Source organism: Garra rufa, chromosome 17 (genome assembly GCF_049309525.1).
Source record: "Garra rufa chromosome 17, GarRuf1.0, whole genome shotgun sequence".
Classification (NCBI taxonomy): domain Eukaryota; kingdom Metazoa; phylum Chordata; class Actinopteri; order Cypriniformes; family Cyprinidae; genus Garra; species Garra rufa.
Window position 1 is genome coordinate 20,509,733 of NC_133377.1, and position 20,975 is coordinate 20,530,707.

The 20,975-nt window shown below is 34.7% G+C and overlaps 1 protein-coding gene across 1 annotated transcript in view; it reads left to right on the plus strand.

Moving 5' to 3' along the window:
* ptprua (protein tyrosine phosphatase receptor type Ua) overlaps positions 1-20,975 on the plus strand; it is a 404,456-nt gene that overhangs the window by 332,026 nt on the left and 51,455 nt on the right. Inside the window, exons 19-21 of the mRNA XM_073821437.1 lie at positions 1,413-1,485; positions 3,240-3,316; positions 6,479-6,496. Coding sequence (XP_073677538.1) covers positions 1,413-1,485; positions 3,240-3,316; positions 6,479-6,496 — 168 coding nt within the window. The remainder of the gene's footprint in view (positions 1-1,412; positions 1,486-3,239; positions 3,317-6,478; positions 6,497-20,975) is intronic.

Below are 20,975 nucleotides of genomic sequence, written 5' to 3' on the forward strand. Positions count from 1 at the left end.
GTAAAAGTGAATAATTTCTTCACATCTTTGCCCTCCGTCTTGAATTCATTTTAGTTTTAGAACAAAGTAAAACTCGCACACACTCCTGAGGGAGAAGAAAAAATAAAGAAATAAGCGAGCTAGGCCTAACAGGAAATTAACATCAGCATCCTGATAATGCATCTGCTCTGTTAACTGCGTCTGACTTGATAACATGCGAGAGTGAAGGGGACTTAATGGACGAGTGGGAAAACGTGACTTGCACTTATTTTGGGGGTCTTTTTTAAATTACAGTCATTTAGATGTAATTGCCAGGTGCTACGCTTCACCTGCTTTCGGGGGGAATGTGTGCTAAACAGCTGTCACACATTAACTCAAAAACTACGCGGCATTAGAAAGCACTTAGACAGCTGGAGTACACGGCCAGGGCTTGACTCTCAGTGTGTACATGCTCACAAAAGACACCGAAACTATCATCTGCATGCTTTTCTTGATTTTGACAGAGAGCAATTACAAGGCTTTTATTACGTGAAAGAAAGACAAATGTGTTATTATCACATTCAAAATAAATAAATAAACAGTACCTGCAAAGGTGACAGAGATGCAAAGCTGTATCTGCTGCCAGTCTTACAATAAATGGTGTTAAATGTCTGCTGCGCAAGACTTCAGATGATGGAGGCAAAGCATGGGAGGGATTCATTACGAATGATTTGCACACTGATAGCTTCATTTATTTGTATGTGTTGTCAGTGCTATTTTACCAGCCTCACTAAAGGAATTATGCAAATGAAGTAATGCAACAAATATGAGCACAATTTTAGAGCTGATCGCAATTTGCATGGGGCGTTTAGAGAGCGATTCTGAGTGCTAGGTTGACTGGAATACAGTTATAATGCTCTTCTTTATCATTTGAGCGTTATGTGATGAAAAACTGCTGCCGTAATGTTCACATAATAATAGTAGTAAATGCACTTTGCCTAAACGAGAATAACAATATAATATAAAGTTTTGGATAGGTAAGAATTTGTAGTGTTTTAAAAGAAGTTTCTTGTGCTGCATTTATCTTGTTCAAAACACTAAAACTAGTAATATTGTGAAATATTGCAATTTAAAACAACTGTTTACTATTTTATTCATGTGATGTTATAAAGCTGAATTTTCAGCGTTATTACTCTTTAGTGTCATGTGATACTTCAGAAATCATTCTATTATGCTGAATTGATGTTGAAAGCACTTATGTTGCTTCATATTTCATATGACAAACCATATTACTTTTTTTCAAGATAATTTGAGAAATTCAGAAAGAATTTCAGAAGAACGTCAACCATTTATAGCCTTTACTGTCACTTTTGATGTCTACCTTAACAGTAGTATATGTAGTTTTTGTGATGTCCACCACCATCATGTGCATATCTCTGCTTGTGTGTTTGTAGAGTTTTTTCGATGGCTGGGACATAAACGAAAAGAAGGACAAGACCAAGGGCCGACAGGACACCCTTCTGGGTCGTAAGTGTTGTTCAAAGTATAGTTTGTTTTCAAGTTAAGATACAATTAAGATAATGTCTTAAAAATAAAGGTGCTTTAAAAAGTTCTTCACAGTGATGCCATAGAAGAACCATTCTTGGTTCCACAAAGAACCATTCAGTCAAAGGTTCTTTAAAGAACCATCTCTTTCTTTCCTTTTTATTATCTGAAGATCAAATTTTAAAGGTTCTTTATAGAACTATTTAAACAAAAAAAGTTATTCTATGGCATTGTGAAGCACCTTTGTTTTTAAGAGTGCAATATAGATTAAATATGCATAACATACACAAATGCTGGTACAACTGTCCATTTTTAGTTAAAAACAGAGCTTGGCTTATTGAAACTACTTTGACTTTTGCAATAGTAAACTTAATTTGCAACTTATTAATAGTTAGTAAGGTAGTTGCTAAGTTTAGGTATGATTAAATATGCTCATGCATATTTAGAAATTAAAGAAATAGTTTACTTCGGGACCAAAAATGTACAGATAATGTACTCACCCTTATGTCATCCAAGATGTTCATGTCTTCCTTTCTTCAGTCGTAAAGAAATTATGTTTTTTGAGGAAACCATTTCAGGATTTTTCTCCATATAGTGGACTTCTATGGTGCCCCCGAGTTTGAACTTCCAAAATGCAGTTTAAATGCAGCTTCAAAGGACTCTAAATGATCCCAGCCAAAGAAGAAAGGTCTCATCTATCGTTTGGTTTAAGACAACTACTGTAGGTTATGTTGAAAAAAACTCATACATACGTTTTAATTTTTTTTGTTAAAGTTGTTTGATCATCTTTGCATGTTCACTTTGCAAACACTAAGTCGGTACTTCTGCAGCGATGTAGGATGATTTTGAAATATTTTTTTATTTTTTATTTTTTTTTAAGTTCAGGGAGAAAATAAGATGGGCGTTTTTCAACATACCCTAACTGTCTTGAGCTGGAAAAAACAATATAAGCGTTTGAGGTTAAAACGTATATAAATTGTATTATTATTATTATTTATTTATTTTTTTTATTACAGATCATTTTGCTAGATGTTTTGTTTACAACCGCATTTAGGATAGTTTGAAGCCGCATTTAAACTGCATTTTGGAAGTTAAAACTTGGGGCACCATATATAAAAAAAAAAAAAAAATCCTGAAATGTTTTCCTCAAAAAACGTGTTTTATTTACGACTGAAGAAAGAAAGACATGAACATATTAGATGAAAAGGGGGTGAGTACATTATCTGTAAATGTTTTTTTTTTTTTTTTAATTGAACTTCTCTTTTAATATGTGACCCTGGACCACAAAACCAAATAAGGGTAATTTTTTTTTTTTTTTATTTAAAAAAAAAAAAAGCGGAAAAAGCTTTCCAATTTGTTGGGATAGGACAATATTTGGCAGAGATACAGGGTGCAAAAAAATAAATATTGAGGAAATCGCTTTTAAAGTTGTCCAAATGAAGTTCTTAGCAATGCATATTACTAATCAAAAATTAAGTTTTGATATATTTACGGTAGGAAATGTGCAAAATATGTTCATGGAACATGATCTTTACTTAATATCCTAATGATTTGTGGCATAAAATCGATAAATTTGTATTGATGGATGGTTTTGTGGTCCAGCGTCACATACTGTATGTGCTTTATAAGTACTAATAAACAGGCAATATGCATGCTAGTTAATAGTGAGAATCGGTTACTATTATTATTATTACTATCATCACTGACTAGCATTGTTCCTTTTTTATCCCAAATAGAAGACCGTCACCGTGTGAAAATGCATTCTCTCCTGGCCGACCCTAACTCAGATTATGTCAATGCAAACTACATCGATGTAAGTTCTCGTGTTTTCCTTTTTACACTCCTTTGTTCACACCTCAAACTCTGGGCATGTTGCCTTCAAATATAAGGTGTTTGTCTCACTCTTGCTTTTAGTGAAGGTGTACACATTAACACGTTTATATGGCTCATATGGTAATTCCTTTTCTCACTGAGAGAGTTGTCCATTGACAACTGTCTAGTTTTGACACTTCCTTCATGAACCTTTTTTTATTTCAGTATTTCAGCTATTCGTTACGCTCCCATATGACTGCATTGTCCTGGCTGCCTAACGACCTGTCAAACATCTGATTTTAGTGCAGACGTGTCTTTTTTTCCCCTGTCAGGCAGATTCTGAACACTTTGCTCTTAATCCAAACCGTTTGATAGATAACGGCTTTCAAACATACGTTCCCGTCCCACATAAGAAGCATCAATGTTCTAACTATCTCTGCTGGAATCTCGGTAAATCCATTTCTGCCGTCTTTTGGTGGGAAGGTTATCCAGTGGAATTGAGGAATCAAACCTCTGCGGTGTGAAGGACTCAAGATTTCAAGACTAACTTTCAGGTGTTTTGTCTTTTTTTTTTTTTACAGCTCTACAGGTTTGTATTATGGTTTTGAATAGCTTTTATTTCTATTCAAGGCTGAAGCCACTTAGGAGCTGTTGTTATGATCTGTGCTTTCAGAATGAACAAACCTGAATTACTCTTTCTGCTTTGGCTGTACTTGAGTCGCAGGTTTTGGTTGATGAGAAAGAGCGTCTGATTATAGACATAAAAAGCAAAGCCATGTCACTCTACCTTTATAAGAACCAGATGTCTTGATTTTCTCTTTGCCTCAATAGTGATTCACACTCAAGAATCAAATCCGCATGCGATTAATGAAAACAGTGGATTGACTTTTTGATTCTTGAATACGAATCATTTTCTATTCTACTGAGGTTCCGATGGAAGTTAAATGGATTCAAACACTAAAATAACGAGACAGCACAGTTTAAAGATCTCTTTTGAACTGATTTTATCTGCTTTATGGATTATATCATGTTCACCAAAAGATTGCTGCAAACATGCAGTAAACCAATATTTATTTATATTTATTTATTTTTTTTTTTTTTTTGTTTGTTTTTTGGGGGGGGGGGGCAAATCTATGTATAGAAAGAAAGAAAAACAAATGAATGCCTTAATTAAGGGTTTTGAATAAAAGGATTCACAGATTCTGTATCGATCCAGTGCAAAGACAGCATATCAGCCTTGATATTTACAGTATACAAAAAAGATGAACTGAGAATGTGCAAACAAATATACAAAAGCATCTTTACAGAAGTTTGACTGCTTAGGACTAAACCATTGAATATGTTTGAACATGGCATACTATTCTGCAAAATGTTGTTTAAAAACAAGGTTTTCTAATCAAAACTCTGCCCTGTAAATCTCTTGTGTGGACTTTAGAAACGTTTAGAGTTTCACTGCCTCTACTGTCCATTTTAACTAGAAACGGCAGAGAATGGACCATATGCACTGAGCTTTCTTTAGAACTTCCACATAATGGTAAGCCAGCTCGAAAACATCAGCTGAAGCTCGTTTATATGTGCTATATATAGGTGGACACTTTTGAGACTCCTCTACGGCCTCAGTCTTTTAAAAGCTGAGAAAGAAAATAATTCCAAGATCGTACATAATGATAGCGGCATGAACATTCAGTTTCATATTATTTAACAACATAACATTTAAATGCAGAGCCTGGAAATCCCAGGAGAGTACCTGCATAGTTGTACATTTAAATACTGACAGCTAAACACTATCATAACGTGTTTAGGCTAACGTTAGCTAGCTAGCGATACTTCTCTTCAAGGGCATCTTAATTGTATTCTTGATAATCATTAACTTGCCTTCATAGTCATGAACACATTTTTAAAATATTGTAATATTTTAAAGCCTTTATTATTTTTAACTCTATAGCTGTGCAATAAAATTCACTTCAAAGACTCACTTTTCATTCATAAAGATGACATGGAACAAATGTCTTTTCACAGAAAACAACGTCTTTTTAAGATGAAAATGACATGAAATGACCCATATAACCAGAAGATGGCAGCAAAGGATCAATCATTGGCTGCAGCTGCCATTTCAACTCCCTAGTTTTTTTCAAGATGACTTGCTTTTCGATTTATTATAAAATTACTAGTATAATAAATTGTAGTACTTTTACCACACTGAAGTATATAGTATAGCAAGTGCAGAACATTAAAATAAATAAATAAGCTCAGACACAAACAGCCTGTAAGCGTGAATTATTTAAATACTTATATATAGTTCACTACAAATTAAATAAGGTAAATATTAATGGTATAATAATTAAATAATGCACTCAATATGCATCAATATGAATTTGAAAAAATGTATATAATTTAATAACTACATCTTTTAAGCTTTATCTTGAACTGTAAAAGCTATTAAATAGCCTATATTTAACCAACACAAACTTGTTACTGCTGTAGTTTAGTTACTCTGAATTTAGTCTGAATCATTTCATGCACAGCTGTTTTTTTGACATCAGCTTGTCAGATGTTTCGTCCGGTAATTACTGTCAATCATAGCAATCACTTGCGCATATTTAGCTGATTTACTCGCATATTTTTTTTAAACTGGCTTTTCTAAAAGGAAGTAATCCGTGCATATGGTCAATTGTAAATATAGGTATGTTTTTTTTGCTGAAATGTATAATAGAGACACATATTTCCACTAAGCCTGAGTAGTCCTTTACACAGAACTGAATAAAAGCCATCGTAACTGGTTAAAGATTTGCCCTAAAAGCTGCCTAAAATGCCCACCCTTAGTTTGTGTCTGAAATATGAATATGATATAGTACATGGCACATTTATTTTTATACCAGTTCATTAACTGTGCTGCTAAACACATTGATTTAAACACTGAAGAGCTGAACAATAGACTATTTCAGGATCTTTTTCTCGGACAAAGCAGGGCGACTCTGAACTGTAATTTGCAGGCAGTTTGAAGTGATTTCCTCACTGCAGGTGGTCAGGATGGAGAATTTGACTTCTGACATCTTTATTTCTTTCCTCTTTTCTCTAATCATCTTAATTAGCCTGTTTCTCTCTGTTTCTCTTTCTCTCTTCTTTCACCCATCCCTCTTTCTCTGTGTCTGGGATCTCTTAGATTCGGATAAACAGGGAAGTAAGTACTTGTCTTTCTCTTGTCATCATCTGTCCATCGCTCATTTATTCCTGCTCTCATGGCTCTGCGCTCAGACATTTTATTTCCCAAAACTGTTTCTGTCTGTTATTTTGTCTGAGTTTACTGTAACTTTGTTTGATCTCATTGCATCACTTCCTGTAACCCACAGCATCATAAGCTTAAGCTTTAAACGCCCCCTGAAATGGTTACAATATATATACAAACACAGTTTTTCCCCTTACACATTTTTTTTCCCGATTAAAACAAAAAGTTGCAGCAGGACATATCAATAGCCATTAGTTAACTACATGATATTGAATCTATCAGACATGAACTAAAAACCATTTTAGATTTCATGGGGTCTTAAAAATCACACATGGCTTCTGTTGGACAAAAATGAAAGTCTACAAATTAAACTAGCCTTGATGTCTGGCCTAATGTATAGGATACATGGGATCAGATAAAGCATTGATATATCCATCTTAGGTTTTAGATACCATATATTTTGTCCCATTATGCTGCATGCATGTTTTTTTTTTTCAGGATAGATTCTATTTTATAAAACCCAATCAGTTTTGTTTCACCTTCAAAACAGCTTAATCAGATTCACTGTCGTTTTCTTATTCACAGCTTCAGTTTCTTTATGTGATTTTCTTTGAAAATAAAAGCACAGGGAAAATCAAGGGAATGAATGTTGAAATATTCAGTGTTGCAGTTTTATATCCCAAGGCTGTAGACAGAATACAGCTAGGAGGTCTGACATTTCTCTACATCTTTTCTTTACATTTTCTTTCTTCTGAAAGAGTTTTGTGCTCTCTCTTGTGTTCTTGTCGCTTTTGTCCTCGTCATTTTCTACAGCTTTTTTGCTGCCTTTCATTTTCTTTTTCTCGAGGTTGAACAGATGAATCTCTGTTAAATTGTCTGCATTGCTCCTGATTATTGTTCCAATCTGATCATGCGTGTCTAGTTTAGTATGCTGTAGCATCAGTGTGTTTTGAATGTGCAGTTAATGTGCAAACTAGTTGTAATGTGCAGGCTTCTTGCTTTCTATCAGGTTCTTTGTTTATTTTCAAAGACTCCTTGTTCCTATTATATTAGTATGTAATGGAGCTCTGCTGTATTTAATTGAGATTAAATGGCACTTCTCAGCACTATATACTCTGTCAGTGTAAGAAATCCAGGTGTTTTTGAGTACATTAATGCATACTAGGTCTTTAACATGAGCCCTAACATTGTCCTAAACCCTAACAGTATAGTGTATAAAATAGTATACAGTCAAGTTTTTTTTTTTTTTTTTTTTGACCGGAAATGACACAGGCTTCTCCAAAAAGATAATAAGACAATGTACAAGAGGCATCATTGTGGAAAAAAAATAAATAAATAATATTTCTCACCTTTTATTTACATTTTAACAAAAGGTGGCATGTCTAAAATTATTTATACCCTTCTCAATAATCAATAGAAAAGCCTTTATTGGCTATTACAGCAATCAAACCTTTTCTATAATTGCTGACCAGCTTTTTGCATGTCTCCACTGGTATTTTTGCCCATTCATCTTTAGCGATGAGCTCCAACTCTTTCAGGTTGGAGGGTCTCCTTGCCATCAACCTGATCTTTAGCTCCCTCTACAGATTCTCAATTGGATTTAAGTCAGGACTCTGGCTGGGCCACTGCAAAACGGTAATGTTTTTGTCTGCTAACCATTTCTTCACCACTTTTGCTGTGTGTTTTGGGCCGTTGTCATGCTGAAATGTCCACTGGTGCCCAAGGCCAAGTTTCTCTGCAGACTGCCTGATGTTGTTGTTGAGAATTTTGATGTATTGCTCCTTTTTCATGGAGCCGTTTACTGTGATTAGGTTCCCTGGTCCACCGGCTGAAAAACACCCCCAAAACATTAGGTTCCCATCACCATGTTTGACAGTGGGGATGGTGTTCTTGGGGGTTGAAGGCTTCTCTTTTTTTATGCCAAATTAAGGCTACATCATTGTGGCCAAACAATTCCATTTTTGCTTCATCTGACCATAAAACAGAAGACCAGAAGTCTTCTTCTTTGTCCAGATGAGCATTTGCAAAGGCCAAGAGGGCTTTTGTGTGCATAATCTGGAGAAGTGGTGTCCTCCTTGGTCTGCGTCTGTGGAACCCAGCGGTGTGCAGTGTCTGTTGGACTGTCTGCCTTGAGATGTTGCCACCAGCAGAGCCCAGATTCATCAGGATGGCCTTGATGGTGATCCTTGGATTCTTTTTTACCTCTCTCACTATCCTCCTGGCCAGCACAGGTGTCACGTTTGGCTTCTGACCATGTCTTCTGAGATTTTTCACAGTGCGGAACGTCTTGTAATTTTTAATAATACTTTGCACTGTAGCCACTGGAACTTCAAAACATTTAGATATGGACTTATAGCCCTTTCCTGACTTGTGAGCAGACACAATGCGCAGCCGCAGGTCCTCAGTGAGCCCCTTTCTCTTAGCCATGACTGTCCACAAACCAACAGCAGAGAGCTTCTGTTTTTCACCTGTTGAGTTGATTAAAACAGATGTTCCCAATGAATCAGGGTAATTAGTATGCTTTGGAACAGCTTGGACTATTTGGAATGGTATAGAACTTTGGATTTTCCCATATACTGTGACAGTTTGCAAAGGGTATGGATAATTTTGGACATGCCACTTTTTGTTCACTTTTTGTCCCACAATGATGCCTCTTGTATATCGTCTTGTATAATGTTGTATTATCTTTTGGGAGAAGCCTGTATCATTTCCGGTAAAAATAAAATAAAATAAAATAAAATAAAAAAATTACTTGCTTGTTGAAAAAAAGTAACTTTAAGTCAGAATTTGCCAGGGGTATTAAAAATTTCTAAATAAATAAACATCTGATTGGCTGATAAGAGTGCGATATTAGAACAATATCAGAACAGAGTTTGTAATTGTATCACTTTCATCAATGTCGCCCAAATCCAGTATCATTTTAAAAATATTACTGTTTTTGTGTCACGGAATGTAGGTTTAGAAGTTTTTTTTTTTTTTTAGGTGAGAATGTACTTGTTTATAGTTCAGATATGCAGTTTGTTAATAAAGATAACGTCTATTCAAAAATTTGCTTTGACGTTTTCGGACCTGTGAGCTCCAGATGGTCAGTGGCCACTCAGCACTCATGAATCCGCCTGACAGTTCCTCACCTCAGCCAGATCTTCTGGAGTTTACAGCTGGCTCTGATGTCTCTATAGGGGTTATACATACGATGTAATTCGTTTTGGGTAAATCTAACAAATAGGCTTTGGCCTCATCAATCTATTATGTGTTTCATAGAAGATAGTTTTGCCAAAATCTCATGGTTATGTAAATTCAGTGCTGTATATCAGAGCTCTGCCTTTGTACTTTTTTTAACTGAATTGCCTAGCAACTTGTTTTAATGGCTGTTGTTGTTGTTGTTGTGTATTAAATATTATTATTCAATAAATATAATTTTATAGAAACAATATTTTATATAAATAACATTTAATAATAATGTTTAGTATTGAGAAATGGTGCGTTCATTATGGTGATTTTTCGTTACATTGTTCCGCCATTACATACCGACAAGAGACTGTTTTTATGAGTGAGTCTTAGGGACTTAGGTAAAGACTTTTACACTGAAAAATTCTAAAGGCTTTATACGGAAGTTATTTTAGTTTCAAAAACAGCTTGATGCAGTAAACAAATGCACTGAACAGCAAAATCAACCTTAACAGATGAAAGGATTTTCATCTTACGACAAAAGACGCTTTCCTCAGCAGATATTTAAATGAATGTTTATTGTGAATATGAGACCAATCTGAAGAATAAATGCTGTATCAGATGCAGGTATGTTAATCACACTTGCTCAGTCCATCTCTCTCTCATACAGTAAGTTTTTTTTTTTTTTAAACAGTAATACAATAAGCTTTTAATGAAGCAACTCAACATTCCTTGTTACAAGTTCTAAAGTGACGATTTGGAATTAGTGACGGAGGCTTGGACTCAGCTGTTAAACTTTAGATTTTAATCTATGGCGGAAGAAAGTAGCTTGCAAATGAGAGGACTTTTAAAGACACTCTGTTGTTATTTTGTTTATGTATTTGTGCACTTGTGCAATCGAACTGTTGTATAAACGCAATATCACACGAGTAGATGTAAGATATGGCGGTATATCGGCGCGCTGTGATTACCTATGGTCGAATCACAGTAGTGCCGATATACAGCCATATCTCACGTCTATGAGTGTGATATTACTTATATATTTTAAATCCATACATGGCACAATGCCAGTTTGGGTCTGTTTTCTGTAGAGTATTACATCATTTAGAAATTAAAAGTTAATTAATTAAGGCCTTGTAACTGATTAAATGTACTTTGTTTGAAGCAGTTGAAAAGCAGTACATACACAACATTCACCACCATTGTTGCAATAATGCAAAATCTATAGCATTTTCTATCATCACATGGTACATGCCATCCAGACACACAGACATTTCATTTATAGGCACTTTACAAAAACCTTTGACTACTGCACAATCAACCGGCTTAACCTTTGAGACTAAAAGCTAAGCTTTCTAACAGAACCCCACACGTAGGGGCTGAGGTGCAGTGTGGGCGGCTGAACAGATGCATTTTTCAAGAGCAGATAAAGGTTCATTATAGTTACTTTATAAAGCCACCCTGCTCCTCACAAACACACACACACAATGCTAATTTATTGATTTCTAACTACAGTAAGACACTGCAAGCAGTTGTCAAGGGTTAGAATGCAATAAAATCTACCACAAACCTTTCTGAATCCGGGTTTTAAGAACAGGAGAGGAATATATTAAGAAAGAGAATATGTTCCAAACACTACTGTCTACATAAACAGCAGGTGTCTGAGGCAGAGCCCGAACTGTCAAGGGACCCTACAAGTGACTTATTTTGGAAGTCTCTACATTCTGTGGGCAGGACGTCAGTGTGCAATACAAATGCTGACAAAATGTGCATGCATGGTTATCATGCACCTAGATTTTAGAGAAGGGCACTAGTGACAGTTCTGGTGCTTCTTTGTAAGTCTTCCCAAGTCTTCCCAAGAAAAAAAAGGTAATATTTTTTCAAATGCATAGGTACCAGGTTCAAATCCTGTTGTAATGTAAACTTTTATATAGAATCCAACAAAACTGCAACTAAATTTGACTCAGTTATGGAAATAAGCAGTACTGATCACTGTTTGAGTTTCACAAGAACAACCAATTCCCAAATAAAAATAACCATCATTATTAATCATTATTAATAATAAATTTATGGTTTCATTACAATAATAACCATGTCTTCAGACCCAGTTACAGATCTGGACATTTAAAATGCGCGCGGGAAGTAAAGTGGTCTCGCGTGACGCCGGTGTATTCCAAGGGAACACGGAAAATACAATGACATAGGAAAGACATTATCAGTAGGGGGCAGTCATGTAACGCACTGGACTGGAGCAGGCTGCAAACTAAAAGGTACGGTAACCTGGAGGGGACACCTTCGGTTCACTTATGTTTGTCGTGGCCACACAAATGAATTCGTAGGAACGTCATATTACTTTTTGTCATTGCCACGAGATATTAATTCCTGGGAATGTCATATTATGTCGTGGCCACAAGATTATTTTGTCGAGGTAATGACATCCTTATGTTTAATGCATAAACAAACCTGCGTAACCATAACCCAGGATTATCAGAGATAGGTTTGTTAATATTTTTTATTTTGAGTTAAGAAATGATTATATTAATTGTTATAGAAATTAATGCAATATTAAGTTATATATTAACAATAGGCAATGCTGTATATGCGAATGTCTGTGCGCGATGTAGACAGCATTCAAAAGTTTATCAAGAATAAATATTACATATAAGTACTTCAAATTAAATAGCCCTGCAAGAAACATTTTATGCATCCTAAAGTCTTATCCATTAATTGATCCTCTTTTTTCTGTAATAAATTTATTATTCGTTTATATTCATTATGTCCCCCTTAATTTCGATCTCTTAACATTCCGAATGTTAATGATAAATGCTGGCATGCCATTAAAGCTTTGATTATGCTGTAAATCGTTTATGGTCACACACGGGCATTAATACAATCATAAAGTCAAAACTTTATTGGCATAATTGTCGTTCACAATATTTGCTAAATATATGCCAAATAGCATATACAGAAAGTTATTTAGGTTAAGCGATTCAAAGTAGATAGCTCTAAATCACTTATTATTTATTATTATTATAGGTTATTATTTTTTCAATACCTGGTTAGGGCTATTTATTTTTAACGCCTGACAATTATGCCAATAACGTTTTGACTTTTTGATTGTATTTATCCCCGTGTGTGACGATAAATGAGCATGTTTTCATTTACAAATGAAACTACGTGATGATTCATTTCTCAGTAAAACAGTTTAGTATTTATATAGTCTAGTCTATTAATTAGACGAAACAAAATAACATGAACGTTAAAGAGAGCCAAATTAAGGGGTGGAAACGCACGGAAATAAAAATATATACAAAAATAACAGGCTAATAAAAATAATATTATTAATAGTAATACTAATGATAATGATAATAATATTAAGACAAATACGAAAAAAAGACTATTAGTTAATAGAAGGAATGTAGGCCTATTTTACTGTGTGACGATAAATTATTTCCAAATGAAACTACGTGAATGATTCACTCTTCAATTATTTGTCTATTAATTAGACTAAATAAAATACAATATATGTTAAATTTAAGCTTTAAACTGCATTCCAGTAAAAAACCCAGTCATAGAACCTTTACATTATCATTTACATTCAGAATGTTATGTAACGAGATCAAAATGAAGGAAAAAATAACGAATATAAACGAATAATACAAATATTACGGAAAAAAAGAAAGTCAGTCAATGGACAAGATTGTGGGATGCATGAAATGTTTCTTGCAGGGCTATTTAATTTGAAGTAGGCCTACATGTAATACATGTAAACACTTGTGAAAGCTGTCTACATTGCGCACAGACAGCATTAGCATATACAGCATCGCCTATATAATTATTTAATATTGTATTAATTTCTATAACAATTAATATAATAATTTCTTAACTCAAAATTAAATATCTCAAATAATTCTGGGTTACTAATGTCACGCAGGTTTGTTTATTCATTAAACTCGTGGCCACAAGAAATGCATGTTGAGCAAAAATACATTTCACGAAAATAATATAAAATTACAAAACAAAGAAAACAAATGGAATGAGGGATAAGCTTTAAAGTTCACGTAAAAGCCAAATATTAAGCGGCATCCTTCATGTTTTCTTTATTCAGCAAATACTTTACAGTTTTGAATTATGTTCAGCTTCTGTTTTTATGACCATAAATGAGAGTTTTTTTTTTTTTTTTTTTAGAAAAACGTCCGAACACCGGTCTCAAAAGTAGAAGCGAAAGTCTTGTTTCCACCAGCGCGGCATTTTTTTATTCACCGTAATTGATGGATGTCTAAAACAAAAATAAGGAGAATCCTAAAACATAAAAATATACATTTCTTAAAATAATAACATCTGAACTTCGTACACAACAATACGGCAACGACTTTACAACAGGACACATTATTTTATTTTAGCTTGTACACCAATGGATTTCAGATGTCAGGATATTTCAGACCGCATCTCCACAGCATAATCACTCTAATATTAAACATACGGGTCAGGAGGCGGGTCGGGTACAATATTTTATTTTTTTATTCGGCGGTCCGAGTTGCGGGCGGGTTAGTTGAAAACGTCGGTCGGGTTCGGGTTGTTTATCCACTGACCCGCGCATCACTGGTGTCAGGGCCGTGGACACTAATGTTTTGAAAAAAGTGGAGCGAGGGAGGAAAGCTTTCCCCTTCTCCCTGCATGCATTTGAATGCTGAATTCGAAATGCAACTGAATGCAGTCGGAATCCACCCCCAGCACCCCCAAAATAGTCTCCAAATGTTGATTACAACAAGGCAACAGACAGCATTCAACACCCCACCCCACCCCCACTCTGCCATTCATAAACATTTCGCTCTTTATACTGCATGCCGCTTAACGCTGATGCCTCATTAACGGCTACTTTTCAGAAAACTGAAAAAAAAAGAAAAAAAAAATACTTCCCTTTGGTTTCCCAGAACAGACTTAAGCCTAGTTCCAGGCTTAACGAACTTCTTCGAAATGGAAAGAACTAGGCTACTTTTCCACTTTAAAAAAAAGAAAAAGAAAAAAGGTGGGGAAAAATTGCATAACTCACTGGAGCACTTTTGATACTCAACAACTGTATTCGTTGTCAGTCATATAAGCTTTATTGTTTTGAAAAGTGAGCCTTCTGTTTATTTGTCTAAATTATTTTCTATATTAGGATAAAATACTAGGCTATAGTATTTACATGGACATTAGGCCAAATCTACATGGGTTTCTTCCCTTTCACTTCAATTAGTTTTTAAGAAAAAAAAAAAAAACTGCATGGGCAGTGCGCCATCTTAATGTACAGCATCAAAAATGTAAGAACAAATCTAAAGACAATAATAATAATAATAATAATAATAATAATAATAATAATAAAATTAATTATTAACACTCCTAAAAGTACAGTATAGTGCTCAGATACACTTAAGTTAGGTGACCTAACCCTAGTTGATACTTTATTTCAACTTTTCAATTATTTCATTAATTTACAAATAAACAAATGCCTTTCCGATATGATATAAGTGAAAAGGGAGACGATTTCGAAAATGATTTCACCAAAAGGCGGACGCGAACTCGGGTCTCTCGCGTCAAAAACGATGTGTTACTCGTATTATCACTTGCGCCACTGAAAATGTTGCACAATAGTCGTCTTTTGTAATATTTGTAGCCTAAATATGGCCTATTTGCATTGTGTAAAAACATTAAATAAAAGGCACCAGACTACAGAAAATGGCATATACTAAAGTATTTTTTTCTGTTTTTACATTTTTACATTTATTTTGCTCCCGACGCCCATGCTTGATGATGAAGTATAGTCTATAGGATATAACAAAGTGCTTTTCCAGTCCCGATTCGACGAGGTTTTATTCCGCATCCACCCGCTCCCGCTATATTAACTATATTATTTGCCCGCTGCCTGCTTAGAATAAATTTCTAAGCACCAAAATCGCAAAAACAAATCAAAATAATAATAATAATAATAATAATAAATAAATTAATTAATTAATTTTTAACTCTATAAAAACTGTAGTTTATATTTATCCTCTCCATTTCTATTTCTCTCTACTCAAATTAATTGTCAGTGTCTAAAATTGTGTATCTTAGAAAAAGAAAAAGACGAACTACCTCTTAAACATGCATATCTTAATTTGATGTTGCTTTAAAACGCTGAAATATATAATGTATTTTATTCTGAAGGTGAAAGTTGTCGAGTTATTCAACTGCCCGCGGCGCCGTCAGGATCACTTTTTTCCCCCTTTAATTAAGTGGATACAGCTTACAATACTCCTTCAAGAGTACGGGATTGCTCAAAACTATGCTATTTTACATATTTCTGTTATTTGTGTACAATCACAATGAAAGAACAGATGTGTATGCTATTTGTAAAAAAAAAAAAATGGAAACGAGATGCTAGTTTAAGGTCGCATCACATAAATTGCCTACAATTCTGCATATAGGCTTGCTACTTATTAATTTTATTTTATTTCGTTTTGTTAAATTATTATTCATTAAGAAAATTATATTTCGCATATGGGCATTTTTATTTATTTTGGGGTTTTCTCTGTGCATAAGCTCTGCGCCTGACGTTCTGATGTTTCTGCTGCTTTTTGCTTGTGTACAATTAACCCCTCAAAACGTTATTAATGTGACACAGCCACGTTTCAATTTAAATTTAAATGTAATTTAACACAATCTGGTCGTTAATAGGCTAATAACTAAACGCGTCGGTTGTCGTTTGGAAAAAAAAAAACAGAAATTAACATTTCTATTTTCAATGCAGTCTAATAAAAGTTCATCAGGAAAAAAAGAAAAGAAAATAATAATAAAACTGCTCCTGCTTATGAATAAATTTTTGCTTGATGATGAAGTATCTAAATAGTCTATACTCTATACAAAGTGCTTTTCCAGTCCCGCTTCCACGAGGTTTTATTCCTCATCCACCCGCTCCGCGCTATATTAACTATATTATTCGCCCGCTGCCCGCTTAGAATACATTTCTAAGCACCAAAATCGCAAAAATACTGTAGTTTATATTTATCCTTCCCATTTCTATTTGTCTCTACTCAAATTAATTGTCAGTGTATCTAAAATTGTGTATCTTAGAAAAAGAAAAAGACAAACTACCTCTTAAACATGCATATCTTAATTTGATGTTGCTTTAAAACGCTGAAATATATAATGTATTTTATTGTGAAGGTGAAAGTTGTCGAGTTATTTAACTGCCTGCGGCGCCGTCAGGATCACTTGATTTTTTTCCCCTTAATAAAGTGGATACAGCTTACAATACTCGTTCAAGAGTACGGCATTGCTCAAAACTATGCTATTTTACATATTTCTGTTATTTGTGTACAATCACAATTAAAAAAAAAACAAAAAACAGATGTGTAGGCTACTTGTAAAAAAAAAAATAATAATGGAAACAAGATGCTGGTTTAAGGGCGCATCACAGAAATTGCCTAAAATTCTGCATACAGGCTTGCTACTTATTAATTTGTTAAATTATTATTCATTCAGAAAAGAAAAACATATATTTCTTATATGGGCCTATTTTATTTATTATTATATATAGGTTTATTGGGTTTTTCTCTGTGCATAAGCTCTGCGCGTGAGGTTCTGATGTTTATGCTGCTTCTTGCTTGTGTATAATTAATCCCTGAAAACGAATTTAGCGGTTTACGTCAGTTGTCGGTTGGAAAAATAAAATAACTGAAATTAACATTTCTATTTCCGATGCAGTCTAATAAATGTTCGTCAAGAAAACAAAGAAAGAAAACAAAATAACAATACAACTGCACCTGCTTATGAATAGGCTATCTTTTTGCTATTGGTTTGAACCATAATTTCAGGAAAGAGGAATCATTAACATATAATAATCAATCAACTATTGTACTGGTATTTGTGACCAACGCCCCCTAGAGCTGGCCATGGTGTTTGGCTACAGAATGTTGTTCCTTGCGCCACCTGGTGGATATTATATGAAGTGCAACAACGTTGTAAAAAAATTAAAAAAAGCAGCTGCGGTAGGACGCGTGCCCACGCGTGCCGAATTGCAGGCTGCCGCGTGAAAATAGACGCATTTTTAATGGCCAGATCTGTATATACTCTTGAATTATAAACTAAAGCGAGAACATACATTATTAACTTTAAGGCCCCAGTGTATTCACTACTCATTCTTTCAATAACACAATAATGACAGCGGTGAGAAAACAGCAGTTCAGAAAGCATCTGAACACAGCAATATGGATGTTCTGCAAGATCTGCAATTTAGCACTCTGATTTTAGATTTTTTACCCCTTCATAAGTTATTGTTACTTCTATGAGCGTGTTTTGGACTTTAAACATAAGATTGCCCTCTGGCGTCGAGTAAGAATGAAACTGGTTCACTTCACCTCATTTTGGATACAAAACCTCAGCTCATGCAAAGACTATTTTGTCTCTTTGCATTCAAATTTAGATTTATTCATACCACCCCTTGAAAACCTCTATGTGAACATACTTGGTGACAAATTTACGTATTATTAAAAATGTAGGGTCCCAGCGTATTCTACGCCAATGCAGTTAAGTCACATCATGTTTATTTATAAAGCACTTCTCTCTTAAGAATGAAAGTGCTTCACGATGCCATAGAAGAACCTTTTTGTCTAAATGGTTCCATAAAGAACCTTTAACATCTAAAGAACCTTTCTCTCTCACAAAACGATTGTTCGTGGTGAAAGAAGGTTCTTCAGATTATAAAAAGATAAGAAAGAGATGGTTCTCTTGGTCATGAACCTTTGACTGAATGGTTCTTTATAGAACATAAAATGGATCTTCAATGGCATCGCTGTGAAGAACCTTTTAAAGCTCCTTTATTTTTTAAGAGTGTAGATTGCTTTAAAGCAAGCAGCTTTCCTGTATTAAACATGAAAAACAGTGTCATTTTAGTCATATTTCAATTAATAAAGTACTTCACTGTTCATATTTTTACTCAAACCTGACCTCAACATAACTACAAATGTGACAAACTCGCAAATGCAAAGCAAACAAGGTTCGTGTACCTACGTATAATTGGTTTTCTCGTTTTTGTTTTCAAAACAAACAAACGAATAAATGATTGGTTTATGCAATATTTACATTTTCTCCGGAACACAAAAACGAATTTCATTCATATTTTCTATTTTGTTTTCATTACACGTCGTTCAAATGCAGATATTAAAAAGTCAACAAAACCAAATCGAAAAATTCAAGTTTTTTTGAACAAAGCGCGTTTTAGTACACTGGAAGATCGCTGCTGCCGCTGAAGGTTTTCACTTGAGACATAAAACATAAACGTAAACATACGGAGCCCGCTGTGTCACCTGCAGGAGAAAAATAATCAATCCATGGCGACGGTTTTGCAATTCGTCCCCTCAGTTTATAAACCGTACTCACGAATTCTTAAACTGTTCCAGATTCAATAAGGCTACCTGTTTATAGGTGCTGGATGCATTGTATTGCCTTTATTAAACTTTATTTTTCATAGTAGGCTATATGCAGGGTTCGAAATTAACACCCGCCAACCCGCCAAATGCGGGTTAAAAATCATTTTGGCGGGTATTGATGAAAACTTACCAGCCAGTTTGGCCGGTGATGCTTGAGCCAATCATGCAAATCATGTCAGAGACGCTCTGGGTCGTTTGTCCACTGGACAAACCATTATTGTTCAATGCGAGTGCCGCATGCTGTAATATGAGCAGTCATTATTCCGTCGTCTCCCGGGTGCTGATAGCGCTCGTGTGCAGGTGATACCTGAACTGCACACATTGCTATCTGGATTTAAACTAAACTCATTTAAGCTTTGCCAGTTTCACCATTTAAGAGCCATAAGACGCAAACCCGCGCGCGCAGTGAGAAGTGAGAAGATCTGTGTGTGCGCTCATCCGAAGCGCGCAAACCCGCACCTCAGAACGCGCGCAAATATTACTCCCGCAGAAATGTTATTTCGTCCTGCTCCCGCCCGCGACATTTATGTTTTGCCCCACTCCCGCCCGTAAAAACCTGCATAAAAGTTACCTATACACTCAAAAAAATGATTCTACCACACTGTACAGTTAATTAAAAAAAATATTTTTCATTTAACACCATTGTGTTAGGTTTCCCATTTAAACAATTGCATTGTGTTAAACTGATTTGAAACAGTTTCGTTTTGGTTCAACTCAATATTTTCATTTTGAAAGAACGTATTTCAATTAAGTAGAGTTGAGAGTAGATAAATTATTTTACTTGTGTAACTAGGAAGTGGATTTCCCCTTCCCATCATGCTTTGCACACGGCTGGATAAGGAGAGTAAATGTTGAAATAAAATTTTATTTTATGCATTTTTTTAATAAAATGATAAAATTGGGAGACTTGTTAATGTTTAATGTTCTTTTATGTTTGTATTTAAAACAGTTTCTGGTATGGTAGTGTTTTTGGGGGTTACCATTGTGGTGAATGCATAGAGCATGTGCTTGGGTTGAGGACCTGATAACATAAGTTAAAGTTGTTTTAATAATAAAATAAACAACTACTTTGTTGCCATGGATGTAACAAAGCCATCTTATGGCTAATGCCTAATAAGTTGGTTAATGCCTAAAGTTAAGTAAATCCAATGTATCATTTTTTGAGTGTAGAAGAATTTCTGCCTAGTTATTTGTTTTCCAGTTAAATGTTTTAGATTGAGTTCAACAAGCATAAAATAATTACTTCAAAAAAGTATCAATTTCATTGAAACTATATTTGATCAAATTGAGTTGGCCAAACTCAATTACATTTTATTGCATGAATTTGTTTTTTATGAGTTGGGGTCACACATATTTATTGGATGGAAATCCTGCCCTCAATTAAATTGAGTTCATCCAATGACTTATTTTTTTGAGTGTACCCCCGCGGGAAAACAGGTCTCTACTTCATCTCTTGGCTGCATGAAACAAACCCTTGACCGCGCTAATGTAAAGGTACGATCAGAGTAATTGTACTAACGAACTTGCGCGTAATGTATGACACTCTTTTATATCATAGTCTAGGCACGCATAAATCCGCTATTGATTCACAAACTATTCATGCTTTCGGGGCTCTGATCCATAGTAGGCCTACTTTTGCGTGAAATTTAAAGTATTTTCGTAGTTGTCAAAATGATTGTGAGTGTTTTATAATGAATGCTTAAATGCTTAAAAAAATACTCTGAAGTTGTAAAGAATCTCTGAATTAAAGAATATATATGTATATATGTATATATGTTAAGTTAGAACTGAGCAGAGGGTTTTCTTTTAAATTCAAA